Source organism: Amblyomma mixtum, chromosome 2, assembly GCF_055824585.1.
Source record: "Amblyomma mixtum isolate Tamu chromosome 2, ASM5582458v1, whole genome shotgun sequence".
NCBI lineage: Eukaryota > Metazoa > Arthropoda > Arachnida > Ixodida > Ixodidae > Amblyomma > Amblyomma mixtum.
Window position 1 is genome coordinate 160999418 of NC_143013.1, and position 18961 is coordinate 161018378.

Below are 18961 nucleotides of genomic sequence, written 5' to 3' on the forward strand. Positions count from 1 at the left end.
ACTTATGGCCGAGCCAGTGTAGTCGAGCCTTGAATAGCAGAAAGGTGAGATAAAAACAAATTGCTCTGAAGTTTTTCGCCTCTATTTTGGCATTCGCTTTTTCATACTTTGGCTCGGAGCTGAAATGGTACAAACAACTGCAAAATGCACACAGGTGCCCTAGCTCCATTTGCCCTAAATCCCGAAGTTGCAGTGAAATTTAAGGATAATTGAGCCTTTAATATGTACGAAGAATAAACTTGATTATTTCGTGATTATAACCAGTGGCGCAAATAAATCTGACTTTGACTTAAATATGCTGAGGTACCTCTCCAATACTTTATTTGATGTTAAAGGAAAAAGTGTGCTTTTTCTGCAATTGGCACTATTAATTCATCACACCTGTGAAGAGTGTGAAATCAGTGCTAATCATGCAGATTTCAAATTGAGGGATGCATGCAGAAATTGAAGCAAACCAGACTTCTACTGAAAATATCGTTCTGTGGTGGTCTGTTCTTTTGAATGGTGGCATGTATTGTAGAAACGATGCTGGATATCTATATGCAAGCGATGTCTCGTCTGAGGCTAGCTTGTGAATGACTGCCGTGGTTACGAATTTCTTGTTGCCAGGCCCACTTCGAAATGTGGTTAAACAGTCGTGTTTCATTCTGCGACCGGCTCCTTTTTGTGCCTTGCATGTTGCCTTACATGCTTGATTCTAGTCCATTTTTTGCACTGTGCTGCTGTTAAATGTGTCTTTTTACCTTGCAGCAAGCTCCACATAGCTTTACCAGCAATGCCTCTTCCAAGCTCTCCAGTATGGCTGTGCCAGCCTTTCACTTGGTGCTAGGATGCGCAGAAAGCAAGCAGGCTTTTGAGGTAATCACTGAAGACATCTTCCGACACAAGTAGGTTTTATTTTCCTAGTCCACTGCTACTTATGTGACCCCTCGTCATGTTGATTTTGGCAAGTTAGGTTGCCTATTAAGGGCTCTCTCTTGTTTTTCACCTGCTTTTGTGGCCTACTGCATTGGTGTTCGGCTGCTGAGCCCAAAGACGCGGGATTGAATTGCGGTGGCTTCGTTTCGACAAGGGGAAATGCATATTTGCTCGTGTGTCATGCAATGTCAGGGCATGTTAAAGAATCTTTGGTGGTCGAAATTTATGCACAGCCCTCCTCTATGGATGGAGCTAATGTTCAACTTTGAGGCATTAAAGGGACACTGAAGGCAAACTGAAGTTGACCTGTGATGATGGAGTTCCGCATTCTAACCACAAAGACGTCACTTTTTCTGAAAGTGGATCTTTATAAGCCAGAGAAAGCAAAAAATACAATTGTCATCAGCACCGGCTGATTTCGGAAGTCAATTGCGATGCGTTGACTCCGTTTTTTTTTGGCACAGATTCCAGAGGCTAGGCTGAACTGCCATTCACCTCAGAACGGTTATCATGGAGTCCTTTGTGTAGAATTCATGAGTTCAAATCGAGTGGGGGGGAAATTTTTAAATGTAATTTTTGCGCCGAGCATTGTGTTGGTGGCCTTTGCGCTGCTGTTAAAAGCCGGGATAGCATTATGGTATCCCATAAAACTAGGTTCAGGACTTGCAAGAAGAGATTTATCACATTCAGCTAGCTTGTGCAAGAAATTATTTCAGGGATATGTGCAGGTGTCTTTACTGTGTTCCTGAGTGAGCATTAACTGATTAGGGGGAAGGCAGCTTTTAATCTGGCACTACAGCGCCAATGTCGTGAGTGTAAATCATAAGATGACCCATCAGTGTGCACGCCTGATTTCTGTGACACTTCAGTGGTGTATGGAAGTGGTAAACAAATCTGTAAGGTATATGATGCATATCTCCAAGGCAACAGCTGCATGAGTAGCGAAGCCATTAGTCAATCTTCACCGGAAAGAATTTTCTCTTTTAGATGACGTGCTTGTATATCAGTGACAGTTATTTGTTGACCTGCCTTTTGCTGGTGTGGGTCATTTGTGTGCGCATCTTCATGCGGGCCTACTTTCCTTCACAAAAAGTTAATTGATAGTCCAACCTGTTTTCTTCTCTTTTCCTGTGTTGCATCTTTTGGCTGGTTTTAAATCTGTAACTGAGCTCAGACCGTGATAATTACTGCCGGAAAACAGGGCTACTGAATGTGAACTTGGCATACATGCGCACTGCATGTGTGAAAGTGCAGTTTACAATATTCAGAAATGCTTGATAGCCTTACAAGAATCTAAAATTTGGTTGGAATTCCTATTTGTTCTCTGTTCAAGTGTCGAGAGTTTTTCTGCTTCATCGTGTGATTAGAGACACTTTGGTACTTAAGGTGAAATCTTCTTTTCTTTAGCCTGCATGTTTCTCACTTTTGGGAGAGAAAGGTGGAGGCTAATGAAAAAATGGTTTATGGTTTGTGAGGTTTAACGTCCCAAAGCGACTAAGGCTATGAGAGACGCTGTAGTGGAGGGCTCCGGAAATTTCGACCACCTGGGGTTCTTTAACGTGCACTGACATCGCACAGTACACGGGCCTCGAATTTCTTCTCCAAAGAAATTCAGCCGCCGCGGCCGGGATCGAACCCGCGTCTTTCGGGCCAGCAGCCGAGCACCATAGCCACTGAGCCACCGCGGCGGCGCTAATGAAAAAGAGTTCAGCTTAAAAGAGTATAGACACCTAATCTTGGTGGCATGTTTTCTTCTCTATAATGATGCGGAAGACACTACTATGCATGAATCACCATCTGGTATTCGCGTGCGACCGCTAAATAATTATAATCAAATTTTTCTGCCGTCCTGCTTCGGTGAACAATTTGACTATGGCTATGACATCAAACAGAGGTTATAGGTCACGTGAGGCGTGGAAAAACTGCACTTATAATCACTGATTCATCATTTTAATTCGCTACAGCGCTGACGCCAGCATTCCTTAAGAGCCAGAAGTACCAATTTTATTGCAGTTTTTCATGCCTCACGCGACCAATAACCTCGCTTTGACGTCACAGCCATCATTCAGCTGTTGAAACCGAAACAAATACAGCAGGCGAAAGAAATGTGATTGAGAGAAAAAACTGACGCCAAACAATATTTTAATTTAGCCCAACGTTTCGGGACCAACTCGGTCCCTTCTTCAGGGGTGACTAAATTGTGCCAGCAGCAGCGGGGTGTTGCCTTCGCTCTCCCTTTGTTAGCACGTGGCGGAGTCCACTAACGTACGCAGAGGGGGGCGTTCCTGGAGTTCTATTCATCGCCGCCTTTGTGAGCCGGATGTGCTATGACTCCACATGTCGCCTCTTGAACAGGTTTGGCTCCACGGCCAAGACGCTCACCTCCTCGAAGGCTATTGGATGGTCGGCGCGCTCGCAGTGTACGGCGAGGGGGTTGGCTTCCGAATTCATTAGCCGGACGTCATTCTTGTGTTGCCTAATTCTTTGGGGCAGTTTTTTCGTCTCGCCGACGTATGAAGCCGGACTCCTGGAGCACGGGATTTTTTAAATGACACCAGGTTGTTTTTCTTTGGGGACGCGGTCTTTCGGTCGTGGCAAGAAGCGGCTTATTGTTGAAACAGGTTTGTGAGCAACGTAGATTCCATATTTTCCCGGAATGCGTGCAAGTGCTTCGCTGGTTCTCCTCACGTAGGGAAGCACCACGCGCGCGCGTTTCGTTGTTTCATTTTTGGGTGTTGTTCCCCCTGCCCTCTGAGCCTGACGGCGACCAACTCGTTGAATGAAGCCGCGTGTGTAGCCATTCCTTTGTAGGTCGGCGGGAACGGTGGCCTCTTCTGCAGTTTTTTCTGCTTCCGAGGAGCAGATTGCCTTTGACCTTCTCGGAAGAGAGGAGACCACGGATTCCTTGTGGCTAGTAGGGTGGTTGGAATTAAAATTTAGGTAGCGGCCGGTGTGGGTTGGCTTCCTATAGACACCGAACTTTGGATCTGCTCCTTCTTTTCTTATGAAGACGTCCAGGAATGGCAATGTGTCGTTCACTTCTCGTTCCATTGTAAACTGAATTGAAGGTTCGACTGAGTTCAGGTGTGCCAGGAAATTTTCGACCCGCGACGTCTTCAGAATGCAGAAGCAGTCGTCAATGTAACGAATGAAAACCTTTGGTTTTCCTTGAAAGGTCTTGAGTGCCTCCTCTTCGATGGCCTCCATCGTCAGGTTGGCAGCAGTCACCGAGATCGCGGCGCCCATGGCAGTGCCGCTGGTCTGCTTGTAAAATTCTCCTTTGAAGGAAAAAGCTGTGCTCCTTAGGCAAAACTCCAAAAGCTGGCAAAGTTCCTCCGGGCTCGGGCTCGTCCTTGTGGCTAGGCCAGCGTCCGCTTCGAGGGCTTCCTTCACTGCAGAAACAGCAAAGGGCATAGGAAGGCTGGTGAAGAGCGAGACCACGTCGAACGAAACCATGCACTCGTAAGCTTCCAGTTGAACGTGGGACAGACGCGCGACGAAGTGGCTGGAGTTTCGCACGTGCGTTGATGTTTTGCTTGTTAGGGGCGATAGGACACGGTGGAGGTAGGCTGAGAGTGCCTTAAGAGGTGAGGTTGTGAAGTTGCGAAGAAAGGGCCCAACTTCGCAACTTCAGACCAGAATGAACAAACTTCTAGCATCCATCTTCAAGCACCACCCGGAATCAAAATATCTCTACTTACGCTTGACCTGCTGAAACGACTCAGCACCGGCCTTTTACGGACTGCCAAAAATCCATAAACCTGGCGTTCCGCTGCGCCCCATCGTCGACTCCGTGAATGCCGACTTTATGCCTTATTACAAAGAAAAAAACACGTGCCAAACGATAAGGACAGCAAAGTGAGGTATGGAAAGAAAAATGATAAGTCTAACATTAGGAGACAAAAAGGGGGCGGAGTGGGTGAGGGAACAAACGCGGGTTAATGACATGCTACTTGAAATTAAGAGGAAGAAATGGGCTTGGGCGGGGCTTGTAATGCGAAGACAAGATAACCGCTGGTCCTTAAGGGTAACGGAGTGGATTCTAAAAGAATGCAAGCATAGCAGGGGGTGGCAGAAAGTTAGATGGACGGATGAGATTACGAAGTTTGCGGGGATATGGTGGCCACACCTAGCAAAGGACAGGGTTAATGTGGAGACATGGGTGAGTACTTTGCCCTGCAGTGGGCGTAGTCAGGCTGATGATGATGGTACGTGTCGCGCTTGCTGCTTCGTGCTATCAGCTGGCCCATGCTTGGCCGACCAGACTAGCCAAATTTGTGATGTGGGTTTTCTATTGCACCTGCATTTGCGTACACAGAGGACTTGAATGATAGCAGGTGATCCTGTGCATCTGTTCCCGCCACAGCACACATTACCCACACTGAAAGCTTCTCTGCCTTTAGCTTCTCTGTAACCCATTCGTGTCGATGTAAATTAGAAAGTCCTTAGAGCCCTCTACTTTTTAATGATAATAACAAGGTAATGCAGCAATTCAATTGTACCTGTTCTCTTTCAACACAGTAAAGTGCTGCTGGGTCGAGTTCACAGTTTTACTTTGTAGGTGTGCTCAGGCTGTCATCATCATCATCAGCAGCAGCAGCAGCAGCAGCCTGACTACACCCACTGCAGGGCAAAGCCTCTCCCATGTCTCTCCAATTACCCTGACCTTTGAGAGTTGCGGCCACTGCATCCCCACAAACTTCTTAATCTCATCCGCCCACCATTATCATTACCAAGCTCATACAAATGGATTGATGCACGTAGAGTCAGCTGCGTAATGTGATACCACCAGCTCACCCAAGCTCTGCTCAGATTTGCCTCATTGCTGCAGGAGAAATAAGGCAGGCTGGAGGCTGAGAGGTGCAAAAACATGATTTTTCAAGAATGTCTTTGTGGAAATTGCAATTAATCATGTGAATTTGCTTTCATTTTAGGAGCTGCACACACGCTGTGCGCCGTTCCATACTGATCATGCTGGCCAGGTACGCTTATGGTTACATTACTAGGTTGTTTTCATAATGGCAGTTGTGGATTTCTGTGTGGTTTTGAAACATAAATTGTATAAGTATTTGGCCTGCCACAAAAGTATAGGGGTGCATTCAGGGCCAGTGCTACAAAGGGATGTTTTGATTGCTGCAAGAACTTGAAGGCGCCTGTGTGGTCACTGTGGAAGGCCCCCTCCCTACTTAGGAATTGCTATTTGGGTTACTCAGTCATTTGGCAGAGGAATAGTGTATAGAGATAAGGGATGGAAGAATGCTTCCAACTAAAGAAAAAAAATCCAGCAAGCAGTCATAGAAGCAGAAGTACAAAAATGGCAAGGCTTTCTCTAATTTACATCGAATCTTTTTCATTTAGACTTCTTATTGCATAGAACGGCTGATGCTTGGCTTACACACATATTTTCTTTAGGTATGCAGTAGGTCTCATATTCTTGTATGGTATGGTCACGGTGCCAAAAATGATGGTGGTGTTAGAAAACTCGGAATACAGAGGAATGTCTTAAAATCAGCAGCGACACGTGAGGCCATGTGTTCCACGAACTAAGTTCGTACACCTTTCATGTCTGGCTGATGCAGCAGCTGTTCTGGTTATACACCTTCCAGTACAAGTTAGATACAGAGCACCAATAGCACTATCTAGACAAGTCGCAGCGTGCTCGATACTGCACTCGTTTCGCTTACATGCTCCCATCTTTCATTTGTTAAAAAGTGGCCAAAAGTGGTCAATAAGCTGAGTAGGCATCAGAAAGGCACTTCGACCTCGTGTATAGCAGTAGAGTTCTTACAGAATAATATAACTTGTGTAAGTATGGAATGACCACAATTGAAAGGCCACATTTCTTTTCAACTAAAGTGGCTGTTTGGACTTGTTGGTCAGTGATCATGGTTAAAGAATGCAGTGTGAAAAAACAAGGACAAATGAAAAAGTTGACAGGACTGGCGGGTGTCCATTTCTTCGTTTGTTTTTGTCTTTTCGCACTGTATTCTTTAACCGTGATCACATTTCTTTGTCCATTACATTTTTTTACAAAGCTTGTGCTCGCAAATGTTAGAACATACAAAAAAAATGAAGCCTGGCTGATAACCGCCAGAAATTTTGTCCTGCCAAATATACTCACGAATGCAACAGTGAGACAGGTGGGCAAAAACAGCAGTACAACTTTTTTAGATTTTTGACAGTGGTGCTTGTACTGCAGCTACTGCTAGGATAACATGTTTTGCCTCTGCAGCTCTGTTGCCTTCGGGCATATATTTTGTAAATGAAAGGTTTTTGTGACTTGTAGCAGGCCTTCAAGGTGCTGGTGTTTTGGCATCTGTTTTAACCTCTGTAGCAAAAGCCTTGCCAAAAATAGCTATCAGGAAATGCGTCCATTGGAAGAAAAGTGACATAGGATAGCGATCATTCCGTACATACACCAGTTATCTCATTCTTTGAAGAATGCTGGAGCCAGGTGCAAGGTTGTGAGGGCCTTTTGGCCCCTAATAAACTTGAGCACCTTTGCCCACTGATTGACTAATGGAAGACAGGCATTAGTGAGTGAAAAAAGCACATTATCAAGCACAGCTTAACAAATGTGAACTGTGCTCGGTTGTGTTTTTTCTCGTTCCTTTGCTACATGATTGAAGATAAAGGTGCTATCAAAGTAAATGAAAGTAAATGGAAGGCAGTATTAGTGAAATTTTTTGATTTCGTAGCCTAATTTAGAGATTGTGCAAATTATATAGTGCACCAATAAATTTCGCACATTACGGTTTGAAGGCAGGTGTACTTTGTCCAGGCAGGCTGTTGCATCAACCCAATATTAAGGGAGTAGAACTTGCATACCGAGCTGCCTCATCTCCACAATCTTGTGGGTCATTGTAACTTGTCCATCTGGACAGGGGAATTTTTCCAATGCTGCCTTTGTTTTTCGGCACCATGTCTAGCAGATGCGGGGGACTGCCAAGCTCCGGACCGCTCAGCTAAAAACAGTGTCATGCGCAATGCAAGCATCAACCTTCCTACATGATTACAATTGTAATTACGATTACAATGAGGTTTCTGGCAGTAAATTCAGTTGTGAGTCATTGCTCATGCTGTGCACTTCCTTTGCCCCTCATCTCTGGGTGCTATTCCTTCTTGATAGTCTTCCTGGTCTGAGCTTCTGTCATAGCCTGTTGACATACACGAGAGATGGCATCTATGAATTTAGTGTTTTATTGGCTCTGACTGGGAAAGATGCACTTTCCAGGACTACTACCTGCAGATGTGCCGTATCTGTTTTCATAGCCACTGTAGTGCTGTAGTTGTCTATCCACTTCCCTATTTTGTAATGGAAGATTTCTAGGCTGTAGCAGGCCAGACATATATAACTGTAATGCAAAGAGTGCTGTACACATTAGTTAAAATTCATCGTCATCAGCCTAACTACACCCACTGCAGAGCAAAGGCCTCTCTCATGTCTCTCCAATTAACCCTGTCCTGTGCCAATTGTGGCCACCGTATCCCCGCAAACTTCTTAATCTCATCCGCCCACCTAATTTTCTGCCACCCCCTGCTACATTAATCTTCTCATGGAATCCACTCTGTTACCTCCAAGGATCAGCGAATATCTTGCCTTCGCCTTACATTCCCTGCCCGAGCCCATTTCTGCCTCTTGATTTCAAATAGGATGTCATTAACCCGCGTTTTTTCCCTCATCACTCCGCCCGCTTCCGGTCTCTTAACGTTACACCTATCATTTTTCTTTCCATAGCTCGCTGCGTTGTCCTTGAATTAAGCTGAACCCTCAATGTTAGCCTCCACATTTCTGCCCCATAGGTGAATACCAGTAAGATACAGCTGTGTTAGAATTTTCTCTTGGGGGATATTGGCAAACTGCCTTTCACGATCTGAGAGAACGTGCCATATGCGCTCTACCCCGTTCTTATTTTTCAAGTTATTTCCCTCTCGTGATCCGGATCAGCAGTCACTACCTGCCCTAAGTATACATATCCTCTTACTACTTCTAGCACCTCGCTACCAATTGTAAACTGTTGTTCCCTTGCTAGACTGTTGAGCATTACGTTGGTTTTCTGCATGTTCATTTCTAGCCCCACAATTCTGCTCTGCCTGTCTAACTCATTCATCATGCTTTGCAGTTCATATCCTGAGTGGCTTAGCCAGGCAATGTCATCAGGGAATCGCAAATTACTTAGGTATTCTCCAATAAATCTTGTCCCCAACTGTTCCCATTTCAGGCCCCGGAACACCTCGTGTAAACAGGCGGTGAATAGCATTGGTGAAATCGTGTCTCCCTGCCTGACACCTTGCCTTATTGGAATTTTACTGCTGACCTTATGGAGAACTATGGTAGCTGTGCAGTCGTTATGAATATCTTCCAATATTTTCACATAACACTCTTCTACACCCTGATTCCACAATGCCTGCATGACAGCTGTGGTTCCATCGAGTCAATTGCTGTCTGGTAGTCAATGAAGGCTATATATTGGGGTTCGTTATATTCTGCCCATTTCTCAATCACCTGATTGATTGCATGAATGTGGTCTCTTGTTGAGTATCCTTTACGAAAGCCTGCCCGATCATTTGGTTGATTGAATTCGAAGGTTGTCCTTAGTCTATGAGTGATTACCTTAGTAAATACCTTGGAGACAATGGATAGTAAGCTGATTGGTCAGTAAATCTTCAAGTCGTTGACATCTTCTTTCTTATGAATTAAAATAATGTTCGCATTCTTCCAAGCTCCTAATACGCTCGTGGTCACGAGGCAAGCGTATACAGGGTGGCTAGTTTCTCTAGCATAATCTCTCCTCCATTCGTCAACAAATCTGCTGTTACCTGATCCTCACCAGCTGCTTTACCCCTTTGCATTGCTCCTGAGGCTCTCTTTACTTCCTCCCTCGTTACTGGCGGGATGTCCCATTGCTGTGCTCTACTGCCTCTCTCTGTAACGTTCTGATTACATTCACTGCTGTAGAGATTTGTGTAGAACTCTTCGGCTACTTTAACTATCTTATCCATATTGCTTATGACATTGCCCTCTTTGTCTTTTAGTGCATAGATCTGGTTTTTACCTGTGATTAGTTTTCTCTTCACTGATTTTAGGCTACCTCCATGCTTTAGAGCATGCTGGGTTTTCTCCATGTTAAACTTTCTTATGTTGGCTACCTTGCACTTATAAATAACTTCGATAGCTCTCCTAGTTCTATTCTATCTCTGAAGTTAGACGTCCTCATGCGTTGGCGTTTCTTCATCAGATCTTTCGTCTCCTGAGATAGCTTTCAGGTATCCTCTCGAATGATCTGACCACCTACTTCTGCAGCACACTCCAATGAATTTAAATATGTATTTAAAGATAACAGTTAAGGTGGGAGATTGAGCTTTGAGATTTGCACTTCAACTCTGGAGTTATGCCGCTGCTACACAGAATACTTGATCGCCGTAGAGATATTTCATCATCTCGCACTAAGCTGTTGTGGCGCCACTGTCACAGTTGGTAATTTAGCCGGGAAGCTGTTGTAGCACTCACGCAGTTTTGAAAAGGTGGTATTTATTGTTTTTGTGCTATTGGCAACAGTGATAATATGCTTGCTGCAGTGTTTTGTGGCCAGCCTTCTTTTTTTTTCAGTGAAATAAGTTGTACATTTCATGTTGAGTATTCTTTCAGCGATTAAATTACTTTGATTTTATTCCTTAGTGTATAGTTGCGAGTGCTCCATGTCTGAGTGCAAATTTCTACCACTGAAAAGTCTTCAAAACCTTGATAGATGTCCACACTGTTCTAGGGACTCTGTGGCTATTGGAAATCCCCATTTAGCTGCATTCAAGTGCGACTGAGTTCATAGCCATTTGAAAGCCTTCAAAATGCCTGTGTGACACGGTTATTAGATTTTGTGCAGGTTTGATGCTGAGCAGCCTGCGTGCTTGAGTCGGGTTTTCCAATGTCTGTATTTCAAACCTGAAAGTTTTCGAAATCATCATTAGTTCATTAATGGAGGAACTACTTGTGCCCTTTTCTGGACTTTCCAGAAAACAGATTAACTGAATTTTTTTGCATATAATGCTGCGTTTTTGCAGGTGCTGCATAGTGAGAACCTGTATCAAGACGCCAACCTGCAGGACTTGGAGAAACTGAAGAAATTGTTTAGCCACTTTGTGGCACCCCTCATGAGGGATGTGGCATTAATAAAGGCAGTTAAGGTGACCTTATCTGTCTTTTTGCAAGCATGCTACACACATGAGAGCCATCCCACGAAGCACCATTTCTGCAAAGCTTGTTAGCTCACAACCTGCATGCTGAATGAGGCAGTGACAGACAGATGAGGAGGCCTTAAGTTAGGGCATTGGCGTAACTTGTTGAGCAGTGATGTAGGAGCCTTGCAGCAATGCAAGGTTTTATCGGTATCATGATGGTAACTCCATTTGACACTGTCTAGTGCTCTGTGAGCCAGAGTCGGCTTTGTACATTTGGGGCTCACCCTTGGCTCTCGGACATTCTGGAAGCCTCACCCGGCTTGTGCATATTAGGCGAGGATGTCTCCTGCTGTGCGAGCCTGACGCGGCTTCCGCACTTTCTGTGAGTGATGTCTCAGGTTTGCGAGCTTGCTCGGCTTGCGCAAATTATGTGAAATATGTCTCGCGTTCTGCGACCTCGCTCAATCGTCGCATTTTGCGTGGCAATAAACACGCAAAGATAGGCACGCAGAATCCACGCTCAATACTTTCAATAGGGTAGTACTATCAATAGAACTATCGATATACTATCAAAATAACTATCGATAGCGCGCTATCGATAGTACTATCGATAGTCTTTTTTACCATCGATAGTTTGACAGTGACTCAACAATCGATAGTATGGATAGTACTATCGATAGTTTTGCCTCACTATGTAGTCCCTTCTTGCTATGACCGGCAGCAGCTTTCTCTTTCCTCTCCTCTCCGATAGCTGCTTTCGGTGGCATCGCGCACACCTTGCACAAGCAGCCGCCGTGTCTCTTCCGGCCGCATTGTTCGTATCGGCCGGCACACCCAGCATGGCGCGGTCGCAGGGAAGTGAGGTGGAGGCCCCGTACGTCTCGCGACAATCCGCACCGCTGCCGCCAGCCGTCGGTTGAGCGTGAAGGGGAGTACCAAGAGTTGCGGTACGAACCCCGAACGAGGTGGTCCTGCATCTCCTCTCCGACTAAAAAAAGGGAGTCGCCAGGTGAAATTCACGCTTTCAGCCTCCCGCGACGAAGGGAGGGAGAAACAGGGGGTTGTAAATCATCGTCGAGGCAGCTGAGAAACAATGAAAACAATACTTTGGAAACAAAGAGCACGGGTGGTCCCGTTGTTATTCGAGACGTAAGTGGGCTGCTTTCAACCTGGATAGGACGCTGACGAGTTAAAAAAAATATTCAGGAATTATATGGTCTCGAACGAAGCAAAATTGAAGAAAAGAAAATTTGTCCATTAATCATGCCCAAGGGGTCGTAATTAACGCGGAGCCCTCGAATACGTAACTCTCTTTTCCTTTCTTCTTTAACTTCCTCCTTTACCTCTTCCCTTACAGCGCAGCACGGGTCTCCATCGAGATACGTGAGGCAGTTACTGCTCCATTTCCTTTCCTCCTAACCAATGTTCAATTTTCGAAGATTGTCCATTGGCATACCATAAGTAACGGCCATGAGTCAGACCAGTCCTAAACCTGTAAACCTCCCAAAGCAGACGAAAACCCACACTAATGGGACTGGGCGGGCGCCAGTACTTTCACTCTGTTGTTTAATCGGAGGTAGTGCTATTGCAATGGCACCCTTTTTTTTTTCGCGCACTCAGAGCCAAAGCAGACTTCTTACGGCGTACGTCCCCAGCGCAAGTGTGAACGCGCTCGTAGCAAAAACATTCGGACACTGAAGTAAGTTACATAGCACAACCTGAGGCCTCTGTAATTATGAGAGGAAAGGCACGAGATAAGCGCGTGAAGACGAGAGTGGAACGCGTGTGATACACTTGTAGGTCACGTACACGACACGTGGTGAGGCCAAGAATGGCGTTTCTATCCACGATGTCACTCCAGCCCCGGTCTCTTAGTCACTTCGTTTTTATGGAGGGGGGGGGGACGTAAGTCTTTGCGGATCGTACTAGGCACGCGCCGCGTAACACCCGTTCATTATCAATTGGCGAGGCTTGACAAAATTTGTTCACTGTTATGCCGGTTCGTCAAAAAGCATCTAATGGTCTGGTGTACCAGCCACAGACTACCTTGCCGCATTTGCTTGCAACTAACTCAAAAACAGCGACTAAGGGCAGTGACATTTCCCCACTTATCGCGCAGTTGCATATCCAGTTCAAAACGGCAGCTGCATATCGTTGCACATTCGATGAAAACAATACCATTCGGTTAGATTTCGGTAGTCGTGAAATAATACCATATTAAGTAATCGGGAGCAGTATTTCGCAATTCGACTGTTTTCGTGCCTTAACAACTTCAGAATAACTTAGAAATAGTTACATCAAAAATTTCCTGCGGCTTAACTCATGTTAAACCTGGAGTGATGCGATATCTACAGCTGGGTGAGTGTACCTCGCTGAGTCGAGTTGCAAAGCCAGTCTTTCGCCGCTCCGTTTCTGTGGGCGTTCCTTCTTTATCTTCGTCCCTGAGCGTGGATTCGCTCTCTCCCTCTCTCCCCTTTACCACTCCTCCCCTCTCAATTTCGCCGCAGTGCCGCGCCGCCGGCATCTGCGCCGCAACACGTGACCAGCCACGGCGCCGCCACGATGAAGGCTGGAAATGCTAGCGTAATGTAAGCGTGCGGTGCGCACTCCAGCTGCGTGCTTCGACGTCACCCCGTGCATGTGAACAACTGACGTCACTCCGAACATGCGAACAACTGACGAGGCGGGCGGCGTCTGCTCCACCGTCGGCGCAGTGGCGAGGCGGGCTGCGCGCACACCAGCAAGGGCTACCCGTCACTCCTCACATGGGCACTGCTGGCGGAGTGGTGGTGCCATGGCTGAGCGCCACACGTCCGACCGGAGCAGCAGCGCCCGCTTGGCAGCACTACCGTAAGCCGTGGACGTTTAGCTGGAAGGCTGGCGAAGATGTAGAAGATTGGCTCACCAATTACCCGGTCGAGCAAATACAACCATTGGGATGCCACTCTGGAGCTGGCCAATGTCGTTTTCTTTCTGGATGGTACCGCTTTAACATGGCTGGCAAACAATGAAGCCTCTTTAACGAGTTGGGACCGCTTCGTGGAAGAGCTCCACAGCTGCTTCGGGGACACCGTTGCGAAGCGAAAATGCGTTGAGTAGTCTTTTCTTCAGAGAGCGCAAGTGCCTGGATAGACCTGGAATACGTACATAGAAGAGGTGTTGCAGCTGTGCAAAGTCGTTAATCCCAGTATGTCCGACGAAGATCGCGTTAGCGATCTCCTCAAGGGCATCGCAGAGGACGTCTACAGTTTTCTTATTAGTAAAGAAAACCTAGACTCCCCCATGGATGTCATCAAGGACTGTCGCACCTTTGAAGCTCTTAAGCTGCGGCGAATTCCTCCCAAGTTCGGCCGCCTGCCTAGCGTCGCCACTCTCGCCAGAGTGGATTTCCACGAGCCTGTGAAGATGTGACCCTTCCTGACGTCATTCGTCATCTTGTGCGCCGCAGTGACTTTTCGTGTGAGAGCTGTTCTCTGCAGGCTGCTCCGGCCTACCGCTCATCCCCTTCGAGTTTGTCCAGTCAAGCTACTACCAGTGCCACTTGCATCGACTACAGCGACGCTCCCCGGATCACTCGCCCCAACCCCAGAGCGGCAGTTCGTCCGCAACGCCACCTGCGGCAGCCAGAGTACGATGGCCACTTCGACACTGGATACGAAGAGTGTTATTTCGAGTGTCCCCGTGACCCACCTGTTTGTTACCGATGGGGTTGATCGGTCACATCTCCAGATTGTGCCGTCACTGGGCCCTGTTTTCCCGCTACCAGCGCCAACGGTCGCACCCCCATCCCAGTTCCAATGCGCCTGTTCATGACCGTGTCTTTACGTCACCTCAGCCCCCATGCAGCTACGCGCCACTACAGAACGAGGCCTCTCACCGTAGCCTCACTCCACCTCCGCACCGCTCTCGCCGCTCGCCTTCTCTCTAACGTCGTTCCCCATCGTCACCGGGAAACTAACGTGCGCGGCCGATGCAGGAGCAGGTCGCCCGGTCATCGATATTGCCAATTCCTCTGGCAATTGTTATGTTAAGGAACCGCATTTAAGTTTTAGTGGACGGTACTTGTGTCGTGGCCTTAGTGGACACTGGTGCCACAGTGTCGGTGATGGGTTGAAAGTTGAAAGTTGTTGAAAGTTTATTGAGGAATACAATAAAAGTTGCAATTGTATACAGCGAGAGGTCCCATGGTACAAGACCGCGGGCGGGACCTCCCATGAAAATAAATTTCAATATGCAACATAATATAAAATACACAACACATTAATTAGCGACGCAATAGAATAAATATATGCACATAGTGTAATATTAGTTACTGAAAATATTGAAATACAAACAATGTAATGCACGATAATGTACAATAAAACACTCACAGATGCCGCGATACATAGATTCAATAACAAAAAAAATCAGAAATTAAGAACAAAAAGCTTTAGTTTGACCTTGAATAAAGAAAGCGTATTAGTTTGTTTGACGTCTATGTTCAAAGAGTTCCAAAATGATAAGGATGAAAAATGAAGGCATTGTTTCCCGTAGTTAGTTCTGACCTTAGGTAGTAAAAAGTTATTACGCAGCGCAAAACGTGTGACGATGTTGCTCATGATCGGGCCGGCAGAAAATATGCTTAGCGGGAGATAATGATGAAGAATCTTAAAGAATAGGATTCCAATGTTGTAAAAATAAAGGGCCGAGACAGGTAGAACGTTTAAATCTATGAACAAAATGCGGGAGGGTGACATTCGAGGGGTATTGGTTATGATGCGCATGGCTTGCTTTTGCAGTTTTATTGAAGACCAGAGATGAATATGATAGGCGTTACCCCAAGATGAGATACCGTAGTTTAAGTGGCTGTGGATGAATTCGTAGTAAAGTGAGAATAAAGTTTGGACTGGAAAATAGCTTCGGGCTTTAATTAGTGCGCGTAACCCATAAAAAAATTTTCTTGCACGTTTCAGCTACATGATGATGGAATTTTAAGTGAGGGTCAATGATAATACCCAGAAAAGAAACTCGATCTTGCGGCGAAATATCAGCAGAATTGAGGTATAGAAGTGGTGTGATGGGCAATAGCTTCTGAGGGGGATGGCAAATCTGAAAACAAGTTTTAGTTACGTTCACGGACAGGCGGTTAATGTGGCACCAGCGCTCAAGAGAATTAAGATCATTCTGTAAGTTAAGTATCAGCTGATTATTGTCCGGGTGCGATGATGCCCAATTGAAAATTCCACCAGGCCGTATGTGGTGTTAACACCAGAGTGGAAATTCAGACACGGTTCTGGTGTTCCCGGGCTGGTGTTTCCGGGCTGGTGTTTCCGGGCTGGTGTTTCCGGGCTGGTGTTTCTGGGCTGGTGTTTTTGGGGCTGAGAAACCCACGAGGTTGTGCCTGGTGTTAACACCAGAAAATACGGTTTGGTGTCTCCGGGCTGGTGTTTCCGGGCTGATGTTTATGGGCATAAAAATCCACCAGGCTGTGACACCAGACGACGTTTCCATGCATGCAGGCATACAGGCTCGTATCACGAGCCTGGCATGTGCCCTGCTGCATTCGGTATGTATGGTGAGACGTAATGGTGCATTATATGAAGAAAGTTGCATAGGAAAAAATCCCATGCCACTTCTCGGATAAAGAAACATGCAATTTTCTATGCTTACGCAAGATGTTTATTTCGGGGGCCTCTGTCGCCGTAGCTCACAGGCTTTTTGTGATAACCACATTCGAATGTTCTTCGAGGCCTTGGCGACGTCCTCCTCTCCGTAGCCCTTTCTTGATGCGTAGTGCGTGAAAAACACTGCGTTGAAAAGAAAATGCACCATGAGTGTTAGAATGCCGCACATTTGGATCTCCGCACTAGTTAATTTAGCTGCGGTACATTAGATGGCAGCTGTAAAGAAACAAAAAAAATTTGAGGGGACATTTAAGCTCTGCGGCTCACAGTTTTCTTTATTTCACCGCCACCTCTCACAACCAATCATTAATTTCACTGCTACCTTCCATGATGGGCAGTTTCCTCACAATCCAGTGGGGATGTTGTGATGATGCCACAACATATGGTCCTTTCTTCCACTAGCTGTCAAATTATCTGCTATCAAAATTCCTGAATTGCTTTCCCACTGTGAACAATAAACCTTTCAGGCATTATTTTCTTTTAAAAACACTTAAATATCTAATTTCATGGCTGAAGGTGGAAGCACAATATCAATCACACAGAATGTTTAACACCAACAGCAATCAATTTTTGCGGACACAGAGCACATTGAGTGAAAACTTTAGTCTGCTTACTAATAAATTTCAGAGTTAAACTGCAGTTAAATTACAGAACTAATAAATTTGAGAGTTAAACTGCAGTTAAATCACAGAACAGAGAGCAAGATGATCGCGTTCACCTTTCAGTGCATCAACTTTGTGGGGGGTGAGGGGCTGTTGAGGCGGCTTCTCTCCGCCTTGGGCGGCGAACCGGTTTGACAGTGTGCCCGTCACACTCCGCTTAGCCAGCACTTCCGTCGACCATATGGCAGTCGCGGCTCGCTTCACGAAGTGTGAGTCCTTGGGCACTGTCAGCAAATGGTCATAGAACTCTTTGGTCAGATGTACCCCATTGGCCAGGTGAACCTGCATGAAATCAAACCAAACTACTTTCAACACCACTTCATAATGTGAAAAAACACACACAGCCATACAGCCCATAAAAACAGCTGCTTCAAGGCAATCTGTGTTCAGTGCAGGTTGGACTATAGCAGTTAATGCAGCACAAAAAAAAGGTTACGTCACTTTCGTATCTGCCCTCAGCTCATGACAATATTGCGGCCCCTGGCCAACTAATAAAACAACAAAACAAGAAAAAGGTAGGCTCTTCCAAGAAATAACAGTTATCAAAATTGGCCATGTTACGTCCACTGCAACACAAATGCCTCTCCCACGGATTTCCAATAACAAACCTGAGGAATTCACAGCCCCAAATATTTTCAGAGTGTGTCCTCTCACTAGCTGTCGAAGCTTTCACACTCGCAGACAACCAGCTATATACCACACATCTTCCCTAAATCAATACCCAGGTCCCATGCAAGTCTATTGTTAAGCTCGCATATTCCGAACCAAGAGTTGTGCTTCATTCCACACTGCTCTTGTCGCACCCGAGTGCACCTGACCACCATCTGGTTGGATTTTTGTTTGACTTCAATGGTTTCCGGCCTGTTTCAAAGAATGCCCTCCCACAAAAATTTTCTGTATTGACCATTTAATATTGGAGATATAGCTATCACAATCAAGAAATTTCGCTGCCTTCTGTTTTGGTTCCAGCAACTGAAAAGTGCAGTATTACCAAAGCACGCACACTTATACTGCAAGCCATGAAAAGATGGAAGTACAGGTGTGTTTTTTTGTTGCATTCCTACACTATCATTTAGAGGAACACACAATATAAATTTGAGTTGGCATGCATCCCGTTATATTCTCAAAGACCACTATCATCCAAAATGTGAGCTTTTATCAGCTAGAAAACACCAAAAAACGATGTACAGATGTTGGCACTAGCGGCCCAATTTATACAGAGTACTTGTTTGTTTGTAATCTCTGAACATGGTCAGGGGACCTTTAATGTTGTGGCTGTCACTGAAGGAATGAAGCTGCCTAAATAGTAATAGCCCGGCAAATTTGTTGCTTGTGAATGTACTCTGCTTCTGCCACCTTGCCAGTATCTGTGGCACAAGACACAAGAGTTTCATTGTCTCGCCTTCGCTATTATGTGAAACAACTAAGTAGTAACGTTAATACTAATATTAAATATTGTTAAGCTGTATCTTTAAACATACCCTCCCAACCTCTGCTACTGTGCACACTTGTGTGCCTTCCCTGGTGGGGCCTTCCTCCTGG

General features: G+C 45.8%; 2 protein-coding genes across 2 annotated transcripts in view; both read right to left on the bottom strand.

Moving 5' to 3' along the window:
• The window catches only part of LOC149361422 (uncharacterized), a 442275-nt gene that overhangs the window by 17587 nt on the left and 405727 nt on the right, over positions 1 to 18961 (bottom strand). The gene's annotated exons all lie outside the window — the stretch shown is intronic.
• On the bottom strand, positions 376 to 4224 carry LOC149361423 (uncharacterized). The gene is made up of 2 exons (XM_089567454.1): positions 3691 to 4224; positions 376 to 381 (listed from the first exon to the last, which is right to left on the bottom strand). Exons 1-2 carry the CDS (start codon positions 4162 to 4164, stop codon positions 376 to 378), a joined length of 480 nt encoding a protein of 159 aa, XP_089423580.1. The 5' UTR covers positions 4165 to 4224.